The sequence below is a fragment of the Mesocricetus auratus genome, unplaced genomic scaffold, assembly GCF_017639785.1.
Source record: "Mesocricetus auratus isolate SY011 unplaced genomic scaffold, BCM_Maur_2.0 Super-Scaffold_100025, whole genome shotgun sequence".
Taxonomy (NCBI): domain Eukaryota; kingdom Metazoa; phylum Chordata; class Mammalia; order Rodentia; family Cricetidae; genus Mesocricetus; species Mesocricetus auratus.
In genome coordinates, this window is record NW_024429206.1 from 11,856,164 (window position 1) to 11,873,682 (window position 17,519).

The 17,519-nt window shown below is 53.3% G+C and overlaps 2 protein-coding genes across 6 annotated transcripts in view; one reads left to right on the top strand and one right to left on the bottom strand.

Moving 5' to 3' along the window:
• Positions 1-4,117, top strand: part of Rasal1 (RAS protein activator like 1) — a 30,547-nt gene extending 26,430 nt beyond the window's left edge. For 2 of the 3 annotated variants that reach the window (XM_013119819.3, XM_013119820.3), the window contains 4 exons: positions 51-186; positions 1,343-1,463; positions 3,148-3,224; positions 3,439-4,117. In XM_013119819.3, coding sequence (XP_012975273.1) covers positions 51-186; positions 1,343-1,463; positions 3,148-3,224; positions 3,439-3,563 — 459 coding nt within the window. In that variant the 3' untranslated portion in view covers positions 3,564-4,117. The remainder of the gene's footprint in view (positions 1-50; positions 187-1,342; positions 1,464-3,147; positions 3,225-3,438) is intronic. The other variant, XM_013119818.3, reaches the window with a different exon arrangement.
• Positions 4,118-4,845: 728 nt separating this feature from the next.
• Positions 4,846-17,519, bottom strand: part of Dtx1 (deltex E3 ubiquitin ligase 1) — a 30,450-nt gene continuing 17,776 nt past the window's right edge. For 2 of the 3 annotated variants that reach the window (XM_040731230.1, XM_040731231.1), the window contains 7 exons: positions 8,184-8,245; positions 7,785-7,946; positions 7,546-7,607; positions 6,956-7,126; positions 6,725-6,886; positions 6,545-6,634; positions 4,846-6,096 (listed from right to left, as the gene is read on the bottom strand). In XM_040731230.1, coding sequence (XP_040587164.1) covers positions 5,872-6,096; positions 6,545-6,634; positions 6,725-6,886; positions 6,956-7,126; positions 7,546-7,607; positions 7,785-7,946; positions 8,184-8,245 — 934 coding nt within the window. In that variant the 3' untranslated portion in view covers positions 4,846-5,871. The remainder of the gene's footprint in view (positions 6,097-6,544; positions 6,635-6,724; positions 6,887-6,955; positions 7,127-7,545; positions 7,608-7,784; positions 7,947-8,183; positions 8,246-17,519) is intronic. The other variant, XM_005079013.4, reaches the window with a different exon arrangement.

Consider the following 17,519-nt stretch of genomic DNA (forward strand, 5'->3'; position numbering starts at 1 on the left):
GGACCATGGCTCAGTCTCACCCACATTCTGATTGACTCGACCCCTTGCAGAATGTGAATGACCTCAACCAATGGCTGTCAGCCCTGCGTAAAGCCAGCGCCCCCAACCAGGACAAGCTGACTGCCTGCCACCCTGGTGCCTTCCGTAGCGGACGCTGGACCTGCTGCCTCCAGGCTGAGCGCACAGGTGAGGGGGTGGGGTTGGCTACAGGCCCCACCCTCCCCATCTGCCAATCAGTAGCATCCCACTCTCACTTGGGTGTGCTGTGCCAGGAGTGACTTAATTTCTCTGCCTCAGTCTTCTTGACTGGGAAGTGGGCTTGAGGATAACCCTTACCTCTTTGGTTCTTTTAGCTGATGCTGAGTTGATATACTCACAGCACCATTCAGCACATAGTGCTAGCTATACACAAGTATTGCTTCCAGCATTCACGCTACGCACTAGCTGCCCAGAGCACACAATCTGACTTGTTGAGGCTAGATGACAATGACAACGATGGTGATGATAGCAGGTTGCTATGCTGTTGCTGGGATGAATTTACGGCCCTGAGCCCTCTGCCGCTGACACTGATCCCAGCCCCATCCGGACAGTTATAACAGTGTCGAAGGCTTTGGAGATTTGGGGAGTGTCTGAGACCCAGCCCCAGGGCAGGGATTGGGGAAGACTGCCTGGAGGAGGCGTAGCTTTGAGTGGCTAGAGTTGAGATGGTGAACCAGGATGGGAAAGCCTGAGCAAAGGGGGCGGAGGGAGGGTTAATGGGCTAACATCTTCCCTTCAGTTTCTGTGATAAAAACACTCTGCCCAAAAGCAACTTAGGGGAAGGGAGGGTTAATGTGGCTTACATTTCTAGGTCAGGGTCCATCACTGAGGGAAGCTGGGAGAGGAATTTGAAGCAGAAACCATGGAGGAACACTGCTTCCTGGCTCACTAACAGGCTCACACTCACCAGGCTTTCTAACATAGCCCAGGCCCACCTGCCTAGGGGATGGTGCCACCCACAGTAGACTGGGCTCCCCCACATCAATTAACGATCGAAACATTCTGCCATTGACAAGACCAGGGGCTATTCTGTTATTTGAGACTCCCTTTTTAGATGACTCTGAGCTGTGTCATGTTGATGGTTAAAGCTGAACAGGGACAGCATTTGTGAGGCTGTGGCTTCTGAACCAGACTGGCAGGGAGGAGGCTGGAATCCAGGCAGGAGCTACAGGGGGGACTTGACTAAGTGGAGGAGGGAGAATCTGACAAACTGAAGGCCGGATGTGACTACAGCTGCACCTGGAATGGGGCAGAGGCTGCTGGCGTGGAGCGAGACTTTCTTGACAGTACTGTGTACCCTCAGCTGCTGGCTGCAGCCGCACACACTCAGCCGTCACGCTGGGAGACTGGAGTGACCCTCTGGATCCCGACGCCGAGGCCCAGATGGTGTATCGCCAGCTGCTGCTGGGGCGGGACCAACTCAGGTGGGTGTTGCCTCACCCCACTGTGTAGCCTCTTTACATTCATTCCTTAAAAAGCATCCCCTCCCCCTCCCCCTCCCCAGGGTTTCATGTAGCCCAGGCTAGCCTTGAATTTGCCATGCAGCAGCAGATGGCCTTAAACTTTTTTTTTAAATTGCAGTTTTAAATATTTCATGTGCATTGGTGTTTTGCCATGGGAGTCGGGTACCCTGGAACTGGAATTACAGACAGTTGTGAGCTGCTGTGTGGGTGCTGAGAATTGAACCTGGGTCCTCTAGAAAAGCACTAAGTGCTCCAGCCCCAACCTTAAACTTCTGATCCTCCTGTTTGTACTTCCTCAGGACTGGTCTTACAGGTGTGCGCCACCATGCCTGGTTTATGTGGTGCTAGGGACTGAGCCTCGAGCTCACGCATGGTGGGCATGCTCTCTACCGACTGAGCCCAGCCCTTACCTTCCCTTTCTTTTTCTGTTTGTTAGTTCTGGGGATGGAACTCAGGGCCTTGCACTCCACTAAACTTCAGCCCAGTCTTATTTGTCCATCTTTCAGCAAACTGACTGAGCTTTCAGAGGCATCACCATGGAGCCTTGGTGTCCAGGAAGTCAGGGCTTGGAATGATCTGTAAGGTAGAATGGATTTTCTTAGGTATGGTTTCTATTGCTGTGGCAAGACCCCATGAGCAGGGCAACATCTAAAACAAAGTGTTTACTTGGGGACTTAGGTTTCAGAGGGTTGGAGTCCATTATGGCAGACCAAAGACATGGTAGCAAGATTAGCCGGAGAGCTCACATCTCAGTCCAAAAACAGGAGGCAGAGAGAGCTAACCAGGAACAGTTTGAATCTTTGAAACATTAAAGCCCACCCCTAGTGACACACCTCCTTCAACAAGGCCACACCTCTTGATCCTTCCCAAACAGTTCCCCTAACTGGGAGCCAAGTATTCAAGCATATGAGCTAGTGAATGTTGTTCTCATCTAAACCACCCCAGGGGTGTGGGGGCTCAGAGGTTTGGGCATGTTTGGTATATACCAAGGAGGTACCTTGGATAATCCCCTCCCTCTTGCTGTCCTGAAGAGCTCTGTTATTTAGTGACAGGTTTGTACCAAGCCTCTGTAGAGAAGGCTCTGTACTGACCTGCCTGGGTTCAGATCCTGGCTGATTAATGGCTGTGTGGGGCTCAGCTGGTCATTTGGCTTCTCTATGCCTTGTATAGAAAAAGAGGGGATTAGGCAATGACTTCATAGTATTGTCCTAAGGGTCAGGAGCTAATCCAGTGAAGGGACACCACATAGCTTCCCATATGTAGGAGCTGTAATTATGCTGTGTGAACTTAGGCAAGTTCCTTGATTTCCCTGTGTGTCTGGGGTTTACCTTGAGAATAGTGTTACTGGTAAGTACCTACCTCGTGTAAGCTGGCTGTGTCATTAAGTGAATTCATGTAAGGGCTTCCTGGTGTAGTGTCTATTTCTCTAGAATGTTTGTGGTGATGGTTGGGGTGATGATGGTGATAATAGTGGTGGTGATGATGGTGATGATGGTAGTGATGGTGGTGGTGATTATGATGATGGTGGTGATGATGGCTGTGATGGTGATCAGCCTGATTTCTTCTGCAAGCAGCAGAGAATCTTGGGTAAGAGCAGCACTGTGCCTTGGAAACCAGCTTTGTCCTTTTTCCTGTCTATCCTCAGGCTGAAATTGCTGGAGGACTCCAGCTTGGACACAGATCTGGAGGTGGGTCCTGGGAAGGACTCTGGTGCCATGGACGGTAAGGGAGAGGGCTTACATTCTACAGTTTGCCAAGCCATACCCCCATGCTCTCTTGCATGCCCTCTCGTTTCCAGTTCACCAATGGACCCTAGTGCTGGTGGCTTTGGAGATTCTTTCTGCATGGGATAAAACTACAGCCCCAGAAAGCCACTGAGCTCTGGTGACAGCCACCAGGAGCCTGCTGAACCCTGTGGCCTGCTCTTTCCCTCCAGGAACCTGCACCGAGGTTCTGGCACAGCAGAGAGCTGCCATCACCCATCTGCTGCAGGTACTTGAAGACTTGGAGCAAGTCCATGAGGAGTTCCAGAAGCGGGGACAGGGGCAAGTGGCCCTCTAGGATGCTGGGTGCTGAGGAGGTGCCAGAGTCAGTTGAGGACAAGGAGCTGTGGGTCTCCACCAGCAGCAGTCTGGCCCAGGCATCTCCTTGAGGACGCCTTCTTCACTGCTGTGGCCTGGAGCCTCCCAGACAAAGCCTGGGTCTGTGTGCCCTGTGGTCAGCCAGGGTGTGGGAGCCTTTGGCAGGGTCCAGCCTTGTGCTGACCAAACCTCACTTTCTTCTCTGAAAGTCTCAGTACCACTGGCTGCGCCTCTTCCGGTGCCTGGGGAGTCCCTCTCACCCTGAGCTGCTGGATATGGCTGTGTCTGGGTGAGCTTTCCTGGCTGTCTCAGAAAAGCACTAAATAGACTTGGTCAAGAGCTTCCTGTGACCTCACAGATCCTCTGTACCCCACCCTCATCTGGCGGCCCCAACCTCAAGCTTCTGGAACTGGGTTTTCTCAGAAGCCCTGGCTGGGAGCCCAGCATGCCAATTCGGAGCCTTGACGCTGGACACAAGCTCTTTCCCCTCTTTGAGCCTCAGTGTATCCTGTATAAAGTGATGAGAGTGTGTGATTAGCTGTGAAGTGTTAAAATTGGGGCACCCTGGGGGCCAGTGAGAAGCTTATTGGCTATATAAACACAGGTTCCCAGGCCCTGAGTGGCCACTGAATCCATCTGAGGGTTTTGGAGGCAGGCGTCTGAGTTGTGGGACTCACAAGTCTGGACTGTGGGCTTGGGGTATGATTTAAGAGTGAGCCACAGAGGGCCAGACGTTTGGGAACACTCGGCTGGCAGAGCTGAAGAGCCTGTGGAGACTCCTGAGTGTCTAAGGAGAGCCCTGGAAACTCAAGTCATCAGGGCTGGATCAAGAGCACCAGGGATGGTGCGGTGCTATCACATATGTGACCAGCAGGGGTCGCCTGGAGCCGGGGCATCATCTTCCATTGGCTTAGTAAACCTGGGCTGCCTGAGGCTGTTAGGAGGGAAGCTTTTTCTCCTGCTCCTTATTGTGGGGCAAGGCTGGCATCAGTGGGCTAATATGGGATCTCCCAGCTCTTCCATATCATCATGAAGGGCCACACAGAGTTCCACCATCCTTGTCAATCGTGTGTGTGTGTGCACGCTGTTACTTCTGCATCCTTTCTTTGATGCTGCAAGACAAGACAATCAGAGCCCATTCACTGCTTCTCCCGTTGCTCCGAGCAGTGGCCTTAGGTTACCATTGTCTCCTGAGCTGTCTCTCCCCAATGTTCCCTGGAAGCATAGTCACCCAGCACCCTCTTGGCAGAAAAAGGCCTGACAAGGAGAAAGACCATTTATTTCTCCACCCACAGTGGGACTGGTAGAATTTTTCTTTTTCAAAAGAGCAATCGCTGGCGTCCCTTTAAAGCTTGGCTGACTTCCATCGCAGCAGCCAATCCTCTGAGGCGGAGCTGGTGAGTTGCCTGGGCAACGGGCCTCTGGTTGGCCTGAGACGCTCAGCCACCCACTGCCCACTTCCAAGGAGCAAGAAGTTAACACTTTGCCTCCTGCTCTTTCAATGTGTGGGCCTGAACAAGGGCTCCCCGCGCTCCTGAAGCCAGAAGCTACGGCTCTTGGGTCTCAATGTCCGGAGCGGTTTAGGGGGAGGGAGAAGCCAGTGTACAAGAGGCAAGAACGACGCCTTTGCTTGGGACAGACAGAGGTCTGGCGATGGGCACAGGAGGGAGAGGTTAGGGTCCCAGAAAGATAAATAGACACAAGCACAAAGTAAGAGAGCCTTGTCCCCAGTGGCCTGCGAGAAGCTACTCTGTAACCTGGGATTTCTACCCCATTGGTTTGCAGTGCCCAGTGGGCAGGTAGCGAAGCTAACATGGGTTAAGGGGGTGAGGCAGAGGGGCAGACTGACCCCTGGAAACCTTAGACACCCCACTCTCTCAGTTCTTGACCCAAGTCCAGGGAAGGGGACGAGCCTATACAGATATGATGGAGACACAGGTGGAATCCACAGGATATGTCAATGGGAGCCTTTCTGTCTCTCTTCTCCCCAAACTGGGAGAAGTCAGAGGCACGTGAGTGTACGTGCGTGTGAGCGCGTGCGTGCAACAGGACACTTGTGTGTGGCATGAAGGGCAAAGCTCCATCTTTTCCTTAGCGAGGTCGCCCTCTCTGGCCATCCTATCTCTGCTGCCCTTGCTGGGAGCCACCGGTTGGAGCCAGCTGGCCTGGCGTCCTCCCGTCACCCCCACAGCCACCGGCCAGATCCCCTTAGCGCTTCTGGCTCCTCCTGCCTGGTGGAGGGAGGCGTGTGCCTGGCTAGGGGCGAAGCAAGAGGGAAGGCAGGCAACTCAGGCCTTGGCCATGGACTCAGATACACCCTGGGCGGTGAGCTCAGCCAGCACGTTGTCTAGGTAGCTGGCATCGGGGTAGCCGTGGCCAGTGAGGTTGGAACCGAACTCCGTCTTGTGGTGGATCTCGTTCCACACCACGGTGTCCGACTCGCCCGTAGTATTGGATGTTCCAATGGTGAAGATGAGTCTGCGCTCCCAGGCGGTGATGAGCAACCTCAGCACCTGGAGAGGTTGGGGAGCGGGAGTGTTACAGGCTGCCTAGGTCTCAGCCTACCCCATTGCCATCCACTACACAGAGGGCCTTGTCATCGCTACAGATGCGACTTAGACCCCACTCTTCACACTAGATAGCCACTTTGCGAATTAGTTCCCGTGATTAAACATCTGGAGACGTCACAGGAAAATCGAAGGCGCTAGCTTCTTTGGTTAAATGGTAAGTGAAAACCCAGACAACCTAAATGCGAAAGTGAAGGGTTTGACGGGCTGCTTGGGCTCTGTGGCTGTGTGTAAGCCACTTGCCCCTCTCGGAAGCACGGTGGCACGGCAGGGACTGTGGACAGAGGGGAGGCAAGCCTAGGAGATGGTGGAGTGGACAGAGGGGAGGCAGGCCTAGGAGATGGTGGAGGGGGACCCTGCCCCCATTCGTTGCTGACAGCCAGTAGGCACCCACCTTCCGGCCCTTCTCATTGTTGGGTAGGTAGCAGTGGCGAGGGAAGCCCCTGGCGGTGAACTTCTTCCCTGGGTTGGGGTGTTCGGGGCCCTGTGGGGACAGCAGGAGGGTTCAGATCACAGACAGGTGGAGTCTCTGGAAGGGTCAGAGAGAGCCGAGGCTGTGGTCTGCAGGGCTCACCTGGATGCCCGTGGGGATGTCGTAGACAATGCGGATGGTCTGGGTGTCTGCAAAGCCAGGCAGAGAGTGCGGGATGACGTGAAACTCCATCTTCCCTGGTGGCTGTGTCCCTGTCTTCTCCCCATAGATGGCTTTGCAGGTGGGGCACTGCAGGCTGCCATCCTGGAAAGGGTGTGCTGGTGTGAGACCCCTGGGGTCCCACCTGGGCCCTACCCACTGCCTGGCACCCACCTTGTGGCCCACCTTGTTGCCATTGGAGTACATGGCCACCAGGCAGAGCAGGTGGTACATGTGGCCACAGCGGCCCAGGCGGCCCACAAGCTCGGGCCGCACACTCTTGTTCCGGAGTACGCCCTCATAGCCAGATGCTGTGGCCAGCCGCTCCATGCAGATGGTACAGTCCTGGAGGGCCAGGGAGAGACACTGAGGGTGGGGAGGGCCCTAAGGAGGGGCCCAGAGGATGAGGCCATGGGAAAGGCAATGGGGAGGGCGACAGAAGCTGGATAGAACCATGGAGGGTAACTGAGGATGAGGGTCATGAGGAAGGCCGTAGAGGGATATTGAAGATGGGGAGATGGGCAGCCTTGGCTCTGACTGCTCCCCACACTGCCCCCCCCCAGCATAGTTTAAATGTCTAACCACTCCAAGCAAAACCCTGGATGGAAAACGTGCTGCCCATCACAATGATGGCCAGGTGTGATGCTGTTAAACTTAAGCTCCTCTCCCAGGGCCTGGTGAGGAAAGCGAGACCAGGATGGGCAGGAGAGAGGCGGCTGGGAGGAGCTGGTCCAGGGAGCTGAGGCCCCACTTGATCGGCTCACCTCATCAGGTGGGTTTTTCACCTTTTGCATGTACCTTCGAACCACATCCTCGGGGTTCTTACCTGCAGAGATGGGGGGCGTGTCTCAGGAGGGCGGGGTAGGGTCAAGTGCGGGGGAAGCAGTTGGGAAAGTGGCAGGAAGGAGGGAATTAAGGGCGAGCCGAGGGCTAGCAGAGGCAGCTGTCTGCTGGGTCCTAAGAGCACTAGGATTGTCGGGGAGGGCGGTCACACGGGGCCTACTTTTCTTGAGGTGCTTTTTCTTGGTCTTGCGGCACACGCCGGGCACTCCGGGCACGGGCTTCACGTCACTCTTGCTCACAGGGGGCGGGTGCAGGATGGGTTTGGGGGCTCGTGTCAGGCACACAGGCAGCCCAGCAGCACACAGCAGGATCCCAGTCATCCCTGGGAGTGGGGGGGTGTAGTGATGAGGGGTGGGGTCGTGACAAGCCACGCCCTCCCTTCATGGTTGGCGGATGCCACAGAGGATGGAGGGCAGGGTATCTCCCTAGAATCTGACCCTGCCAGAGCACCACCCCAAAGTTGCAGCCAAGGTAACCCAATGGGAAGGGCCGCTCTTGGGCCCACCAATCAGTTCATCAAAGGGGCTGGTGGGCGGGACCTCACTGGATTGGGTCTTACCTGCCAGTGCTGGGTGGACAGGGCCGGTGCCATTCAAGTTCTTCACGGGGAGCGCCGGAACCCTGTGGGGATGAGAAGAGATTCCAGCTGGACTCCAGCCCCGACATTCCATGCAGGGAACCTGGCTTGCTTTTACCTCAGGCTTCCTCCTGGCACACCCCAGCTCCTCTGCCTCTTCTGTCATCTGGATGAGGCACCACAAAACCCTATTCCATCTTGAGCTCCTATCAAGGATGGGCTACAGTCAGAGAGAGGACTCTAATGGAAACACCCTTAGGCCTAGTTCTGACTTGTTTTTAGACATGCTCTCCATGTTGCCCAAGCTGGCCTTGAACTTGCGTGGTAGCCAAGGATGGCCTTGAATTTCGAATCCTCCTGCCTTCACCTCCTATGTGCTGAGGTTGCAAGTGTGTTCTACCATACCCAGTTTTATGTGGTGCTGGGGATTGAACCTGGAGCTTCATAATGAGGCAAGCACTCTACCAAATGAACCACACCCCAGGATCAAACTCCTCTTCACTTTACAGATGGCCTCTTCCACCAGAGAGCACGTGGGCCCCAGTTCCCTCTCCTCCTCTGGCCTGAAACCCAACTATCAGTGACTTAGCTTCTCTTAAGGTGTGTTCTATAGAGCACTCGTTCCTGCAAAACACTTGGAAGAATTCAGGGCACGTGTAAGTTGGGAAATACTACACCGTCTCCAAGTTGCTCCAAGATTCCCAACTTATCTGAGCACACTAAAGGCTCTGATAAGTCCTGACACCAGGACTCACACGGTCCCCTCTTCAGAGAAAGAGCTCCTGGAAAAAATATTTTTTGCCTTTTGGGGTCAACCGTAGTTGTTTTTGTTTCTGTTGTTGTTGGTGGTTTTTGTTGTTATTGTTTTTTGTTTTGTTTTTTCAAGACAGGGTTTCTCTGTGGCTTTGGAGGCTGTCCTGGAACTAGCTCTTGTAGATCAGGCTGGTCTTGAACTCCCAGAGATCCTCCTGCCTCTGCCTCTCAAGTGCTGGGATTAAAGGCTTGGGCTACCACTGTTCAGTCTGTTTTTGTTTCTTAGTTCAGCCACTGATTAGCTGGTGACACAAGGCACCTTTTGTTTCTCTATCTGTGGAATGGGCATGATGTGGTGTCTGCTTTTTGTTTGCTGAGAGGAGCACAAATTCTGGTAGCTAAGGAACATTCTGAAAGCATCCATTATTACTATCATTACTATCACCACCATCACCACCATCACCATCAACCTCATCACCATCATCATCACAATTACTGTCACTACCATCACTGCCATCATCACCATCATCACCATCAACCTCATCACCACCATCATTATTGTCACCATCACCATCACCATCATTATTGTCACCATCACCATCACCATCATTATTGTCACCATCACCATCACCATTACTGTCACTACCATCACCATCATCACTACCATCATCATTGTCACCATTGCCATCATCATCAATCCCATTACCATCTGGGCCCACCCTTGGGGACGTGGCTGGGACATTGTAAAATCATTAGCATTGCTCGCATGGGAGGAGGGAAAGAGGAAGAAGGATGGGTGCTCTGGGTCCCTGAGGTATATGACCAGTGGGCTGAGCCTCAGTTTCCCTACTTCTGGTGAGGAGTCTTGTGAAAATTCAAGAGCTTCTCCTTCTGCAGTGTGGTAGGACCTCAAATGGGAAGGGCTGAGCACCCATGTGACCTGCCTCAGGCTGTGCCACCACCCTCCAAGACCTTCCTGGAGGACAGCACCACCCTTATTGTTACTTTTAACACTTACAGGGCAGCTGAGAGGTGGGCAGTTTCCAGCTTTCCTTCTCACCGGTCTACAAACACTGTATGACACACCAGTTGAAGTCCTTCCCTCATCTCTACCTCCCCACTTCCCTTTCCTTTCTGCCTCATGAGAACTCCCCTCTCCTTGTTCAGGACTGAGTGTCATATGGGCAGGGAGGAAAATATTTAGCATACACACCACTACTGACTTGTCTCCCACCAGTGGCAGGCATGACTAATCTATCACAGCTCTCTGAAGTTCGAAGAACCTATAACACAGCTCTCCAGTTAGCCTCTATCAATTAGGGTAGTCAGATTGTTACCTTAATATATGATGCCTAAAGTCTGGTCCAAAGGATTCCCTATCTTGCTGAGTCTTTGTCTCTGGGAGATGGGCAGGAAAACCCCAGGAACAGGATTCTTGAGATACTGGCCACACTCATATTTCAAGAAAAGTTTTAAGAACATCTCTCTCTCTCTCTCTCTCTCTCTCTCTCTCTCTCTCTCTCTCTCTCTCTCTCTCTCTCAGAGGCCTGTGCTACTGGGAGGATGGCTGTGTGGGGCCTGATGGTGTAGCGTCTCTATGTCATAGGGGACAGTCCCGAGGTGGCACACACCCTCTTGCAGTCTGCATGCTGCCTGCGAGAACCTTCCGCAGCACAGTTCCCATGCCGCCAAGCGTGGGAGCTTTGAGGGGTGGCCCTTTTGATGTGGGAGACACCGCTTCCTCCCAGGCATGGAGAATATCTCCCTGGACAAGCACTGCCGCCCAGGGCCTCCAGTGAGTGGGGGCTAGCCTTCACTGCTGCCCTGCCTTCTTGGGGCCCGGGTTGGCAGAGGGTCTGAGGACAGGCTTCCCCAGGGTCTGCCTGACTACCATTCCCAGCCCTGGCCCGCTGCCATGTGTCCTCTGCCGTCCATCCTGCTGATGTAGCCCCTTGCACAGAGAAATGCCTGGCGATCTGAGCGGGCCTCTGCTGCGCCCTGAACCTCATTTCCTGTGTATGCACCTTTTCACACACTCTACACCAGCCCCGCTGATCTCCTCACACATGCCAGACTCAATCCCACCCCGGGACCTTTGCACCAACTAACCCCTTTCTTGGGCGGCTCTTCCTAAGATGTCTCTCCTGCACCCTCCCTCACAGAGGTCTTTGGTTCAAGGCTGTCTTCCTAGAGCCTGTTTATCCCAATCTTACAGTTTTCTCGGCAGTAGCATGGGTGTAAGGAAGTCTTCATGCACTGTGTGCATGGCCAGGCCTTGTGCGGTCTGACCCGCCTCTGTCTCTGTGTCCCGCCGCCCCCCACCTCCTTCCCGCTCAATGGTTTCTCCCGTGTGAGGTCTCAGTCCCTTTTCTGGCCTTTGCACGTCTGTGCCTTCCCCACCTAGGTCCCTCTGGATGGTGTGGGACAGAAAGGATGTCCGCCTGGCACGTAGTAGATGCTCACTTACACATGCCTGGGGAGCGAGTGTGTGGAAACAGGGTGGGTACTGTGTTGTTCTGAAAACACATCGTCCCTGCGTGTTCTCCCACCGTGTCTTAAGGGAGCCACAAAGCAGGCGCTCAGAGAACACTTCCTGCAGCCTCCAGGCTGTGTTCACCCTGCGGTGAGAGTGCTCAGGGGGCCAAACAGCACACACCTGCCTTCTCTAAGGAGTCTCCAGCAAAGGTGCTAATACCTTGCAACCTTGCAGGGCAGGGTCCGCAGCGAGGCTTCCTTCCGGAAAGCCTACACTAAACCAGGTTCTCTTCTCAAGGCTCAGAGGCTAAAGCCAGAAACTCCAGCTGATGGGCAGGGGAACTCATTCCCCTCCTCAGCCCAAGAGGGAAGAGGCCCACATCTGTCCTTCAAACACAGGCTCTACTCTTTTTTTATCCATGAGGGACAGAGTTCATCTCTTATTGGCGATCTGGGCATTTTCTATCTTGTTTTCTAGTTGTGTGGTTCAACTCTTATCTGGTCTGCCAGATATCTAGCTCTGGGAACCACCCAACCCTGTGACCCCAGGACTTCGAATAACAAAGCAAGATCCCAGTATTGAACAGATAAGAAAATAGCTCACTACCTCTGGGGTCTCTTGGTTAATCATTAGAAACAAGGGCTCCAATTCCAGATGTCCCCCCACCCAATCTCCCAAACAAGATAGGAACGGATGTCAGATAGATAACATGCATATACCACTGTTACCAAATTTACACCCATGGCGGACATCAACAATCAATCCCAGCCCTCCTCCCCACACAACTGTTAACTCTAGGAAGTCTGTCCTTCCAGGGCAAAGACACATGAGGGATGGTCGGTCACCGACCCTGCACCTGACAGCATGATGAAGCTCAAAGAGAGGAAGTGACATCACTTTGGCCCCCAAGCTGGCTGGTGATACTCTTGGCAGCAGGACTTGGATTTTCTAGGTCCAACACTGGGCTGACCTGGCCGGGTTGGCCAAGGTTGGGGGGGCATTGTGGATCTGAGACTTACAGGGATAGGTAAAGCCTCGGAGATGGACTACAGAGCTAGGCCAGGGGCTGTACAAGTGACCTCATGATAGGTCATTGGTTGTCCTTTGGGAGCAAGAGCAATGCCCCCATAGGTCTCCTGATTCTGTCTCTCCCCCTCCACCTTTGCCTCATCCCAGAAGGCCTAGGCTTGCCAAGCTCCCAGATGGTAGTTTCCATGTCCCTGAGTCTCAGACCTTCTGGGGATGCCTAAAATGTACCCAGCAGCCCCCGGGGAGCCCTTAAAGGCTCTGGTCTCAGCACAGGTGGAGAGAAGCAGGCAGAAGTTAAACCATGTCATCTGGGGAGAGAAGCAAGTCCCCTGCTCTCTCTCCTTTGCCCTCTCTAGAAGTTCCTTTGGGGCCTTGGAGATACTCTTGTCACCCACTGCCTTTTAGTTCCCCTACACCTTGTAGCCCAGTCCCTGTTTCAAGGTCACCTGAGGCCAACCCCTTTACACCCATCTGTAGAGACAAGGCAAGGACTGGGACATGGCGCCTGAGCTCAGGGGTCCACCATCAGTGATCTGGGGCCCTGCGTTCACATTGTCTTCCACGATGTCCAGCTCTGACCATCTACAGGCCTCAGTTTCCCCTTTGTCAAAGGACTCCCGTCCCTGTCTACCCTCCCAGGGTGCACTCCACAAGTTGGAGCCCTGACTGGCATTTGGGATTTGGATTTCTTTCTGGGATCCTGGAGCTCAGTCCTGCTTTCAAAGATTATTTTGTGTGTGTATATGTTCTCTCTCAAGGTCTGCCCTCCCCAGAGCTCTGGGGTGGGAGGGGGTAGGGAGGAGCCCAGGTAGGGGAGGACTGGCTGGTTGCTGTTCCCACGGCCCTGGGGAGCACACTGTGTAGACAGTGGCTTGGTTTCCCAGGGAGAGGGCAGGAAGTGCTTCAGGTGGGGGCTGGTTGGGGCGGCTTTGGGTTTGACCTTGTGGTGAGGTGGTGACCCTGCCTCATCATAGCTACCCTGGCCAGGAAAGGGGGATGGGTGGGAAGCCAAGGCCCCTCCCTTCCCAGGTTCAGGCTCCAGCAAGACTTCAGGACATAAACATTTTAGAGCCATTTAAACAAAAAGACCTGAAGAGAGAAAACATGATGCCATTCGGCAGATACAAAGTCACAAGAAATAAAAAATAAACAAGGGTTAGGGGTGTGGCTCAGTGGGTAAAGCATTTGCTTAGCATTCATGACATCCTGGGTTTGACTCCCAGCAGGACATAAACCTGGCACTGTGGCACACTTCTGTAAATCCAGCATTAGAGGACGGGAGACAGGAGGACCGTCAGTTTAAGGTTATCCTCAGCTATATAGTGAGTTCAAGACCTGTCTGGGCTACATGTATATATATAATTCAAATCGCCTCTCCACAACTGAAGACTCTTAACGCTGGATTAAGCTGGTTAAAGGTCCCACAGCTTGTACACACTCCATCCTCTCTAGCTGCTTGGGCCTCATCATTGGCTCAGTTCCTGCCTCAGGGCCTGTTCATGCTGCCTGGATAGCTTGTCCCTACCTCCCTTTCCGGCATGCTGCCACCCCTGCCCCCCCCCCCCCAGCAAGTCTCAGTGTCAGGCCAGGCTGGTCTATCACCTTCTGCACACCTCAGCCCCCCAAATGCTGGGTTATAAGCGTGTGCCACCATTCCTCTTGCTTCTTTTCTCCCCAACCCCATTTCTTACTTTGTGTGTATGCATGTGTGCACATGTGCCTAGGTGTGCCTGTGGAGGTCAGAGGACAACTTCTGGGAGTCAGTTCTGTCCTTCTACCACGTGACTCTCAAGGTCGTCAGACTGCAGCAAGGAACTTTACCTACTGAGCCATCTTATTGGTTCCCTGTTGTGGAGTATGATTTTAGTTGGGCAAAGATGAGTTACTTTTGTTTCTGCTGTGGGTGGGATATTACTTTAACTGTGTAAAGGTGTGTTACTTTTGTTTCTGCTGCATTTGTTTAACAATGTAAAGATGCGTTACATTTGTTTATGCTGTGGAATATTACTTTAACTGTGTAAAGGTGTGTTACATTTGTTTATGCTGTGGAATATTACTTTAATTGTGGAAAGGTGTTACTTTTGTTTATGTTGCATTTGTTTAACGATATAAGGATGTGTGTTTAATCATGTAAAGATGTGTTGCCTTTGTTTCACCTTGCCTGCCAAAGGCACCTGATTGGTCTAATAAAAAGCTGAACAGCCAATAGATAGGCAAGAGAGGGATAGGCAGAGCTGGTGGGCAGAGAGAATAGATAGGAGGAGGAACCTAGAAAGAAGAGAGAAGAGACATGCCCTAGGCAAGAGGCAAGACAGCCACCAGACAGACAAGCAAGTATACAGAAAGAGAAGAAAGAGAATAGATAGGAGGAGGAGCCTAGAAAGAAGAGAGACGAGACATGCCTTAGGCAAGAGAGCCACCAGACAGATACACAGAAAGAGAAGGAAGAAAAGAAAGGTAAAAAGCCCCGAGGCAAAAGGTAGATAAGGAGAAACAGGCTAATTTAAAAGAGGTAGCCAGGGGCTGGAGAGATGGCTCAGAGGTTAAGAGCACTGACTGCTCTTCCAGAGGTCAATTCCCAGCAACCACATGGTGGCTCACAACCACCTTGAATGAGATCTGGTGCCCTCAAAAAGAGCTAGCCAGAAAGGAGCCTAAGCTAGGCTGTGAGCATTCAAAACTAATAAGTCTTATGTCATAATTTGGGAGCTGGCTAGTGACTCTTGTAGAGCCCCTCCTTTCAAAAGAGGGGCTTTTGAGACAGGGGCTTGCTATGTAACTCAATAGCCTCAAACTCACAGCAATCCTCCTGCCTCAGTTTCTAGAGTGCTTGGATTGGCTCTGACTGGCTTCTTTAATTTTACTTTCTCCTTGCCCAAAAGCAAATTCTTTTTAAAAAGTTACACTCTTCTTAAAAAAATAATGCAGACAGCCTCCAAAACAATACAGAGAAAGCCTGTCTCAAAAAAAAAAAACACCAAAAAACAAAAAAGCAATAATATGTCATTTCTGTCACCCTTCTCTTTCTGTGGTTCCTCTGCAGCACTAAAACTACCTTCTAGTATATTCTAGGATCTGTTTCTTTTGGGTCCTGTTTGCCTTGATGAGGCTGTAAACTCCTGGATGTCAGGGACTGCCTGCTGCGTCCCAGGGTCCCCCCCCTCGAGTGCCTGCTACACAATGGTTCTTTAAGAATGGGAAGTTGATTGACAGACATGTCATGCTGGGGCGCTGGAGAAGATGTCTGGTTGGCACCGTCAAGGCAGGGGGATTATAAGGAACAGAAGAAAGGAGCGCAGAGAGGCGAGGGAAGTAAAGCACTCTTGGGCCACAGGGGGTCACCGAGGGCCTGCATGCAGGTGTTCAAACAGCGCCTGCCTGGTGCCTGGCACCTGTTTAGCTGGCAGTGTTGTAAAGGCTAGCAGGGAGAGGGGAGGGGGTGCAGCCTGGAAAGCCCAGGGGGTGCTACATGCTAGACAATGGCCTGTGTTGTCAGCCCTATTTTCACACTTTGCAAAAACCAAAGACCAGAGAGAGCAATGGGTTCTGCTAGGTCACACAGCAAGAGAAAGTTGAAGCTGGGTCCCAGCATGGCCTCCGTTGCTACATCCTCTCTTGGGCTCTATTTTCTTGGAGCTGGGGTGGGGGGGCACAGCTTAGAACAACATGGATGGGTGGGGGAAACCACACCCCACATACCCCTGCCAACTTAGGTTCAAAAAGTGTTTTAACCAAGTAGGTGTCATGGTCTTTTGGAGCCTTGGTTTTGCCCCTGAGAAGTGGCGGCAATAGGAGCCATTGCCGTGGGTTTCTAGGATGGAGATGGGCCATACTGGAGGAGCCAAGAGATGGGACAGGGGACCTGGGATGTGCTCTGTAAACAGAAACAGGCCTGCAGCTGTCCCCACGTGGGGTGGAAAGTCTGAGTTGGTTCCTCTGCCCTGCAGCTGTGTTCCACAGCGATGGACACTGACCTCCCATGAGACAGGGCAAATCTTCCCACCCTGTGTGTCCCCCAGGACCACCCAGCCAGCTGGCTCCTGGCCCCAGCCCCAGGAGAGTGGAAAAAACCCTGGCCTGTCCCCACTGGCTGTGTGACTCTGGGCAGAGGTTGATCTCCCTCTCTGGGCCTCCCTCCTGGTCCAGACCAAGGAGTCCTTGGCCTCTCTGCACACCTGATAGGTGTGAAGACTTTCTTCAGTGGTCAGCCCGGCACAGGTGTGGGGTGGGACTCTGTGACAGGTGGGGAAAACCATTCCTGGAGGCCACTCAGCTGGAAGGTGGCAAAAAACAAGGGAGAGGCCGAGAGGAAAAGGAATAGATGGGGGCGGGCCATGGAGAGCTGTGGCGGGGGATGCAGAAACCCCCGGAATCCCAGAACAGAGGAGGATGGATGCAGCCGAGGCCAGCGAGGGCCTAACCCAACGTGGATGTGCCCTCCGAAGAGGAGGAAGTCTGGATTCAGCTCCCCCCCAGAGAGAAGGCAACACGAGTACACCAGGGTGCAGGACACCCCGAATCTGAGGGGTGCGGCCTAGGAGAGAGCCAAGTCCACCCTGTCCTCCATTGACTCAGAATTCAAATTCTGCAGCTTGAGCCCTTGGGTGGGTGGGTGAAGGAAAAGATTCAGAAGGACTGTGAGGAGGGCTTGGGGAGCAGGCTGGGGTGGGGTGGGGTGGGGCTGCCAGTCTACGGAGACACCCACAACTCTTGTCTAGTTCACAACACGACAGGACCAGGGGTTGGGGGCCCCTCCCTCCCCACCCTTCTCCCTCCCCACCCCTCTCCCCCTGGGTGCCACCCATACCTCATGCTGAGCCCGGGGTGTATTTCTTGGGGTTCTTTGGAGACGGATGATTGGGGGGCCTTGACACAGACTTGTCAGGCCGGAGAAGAGGGGTCTGCATGGCTGAGTGGGATGTATCTAATGATCGCCAGCCTCAGGAGGCGACTTTCTCCTCCCTACCGCCCTCTCTAGCTCAAGCAACACTCTAGGGCTCCCAGATGCTGGCAGCTCCAACGGCAAGCTCTCTTGAGGCTCCCCGATTTGGCTCTAAGCC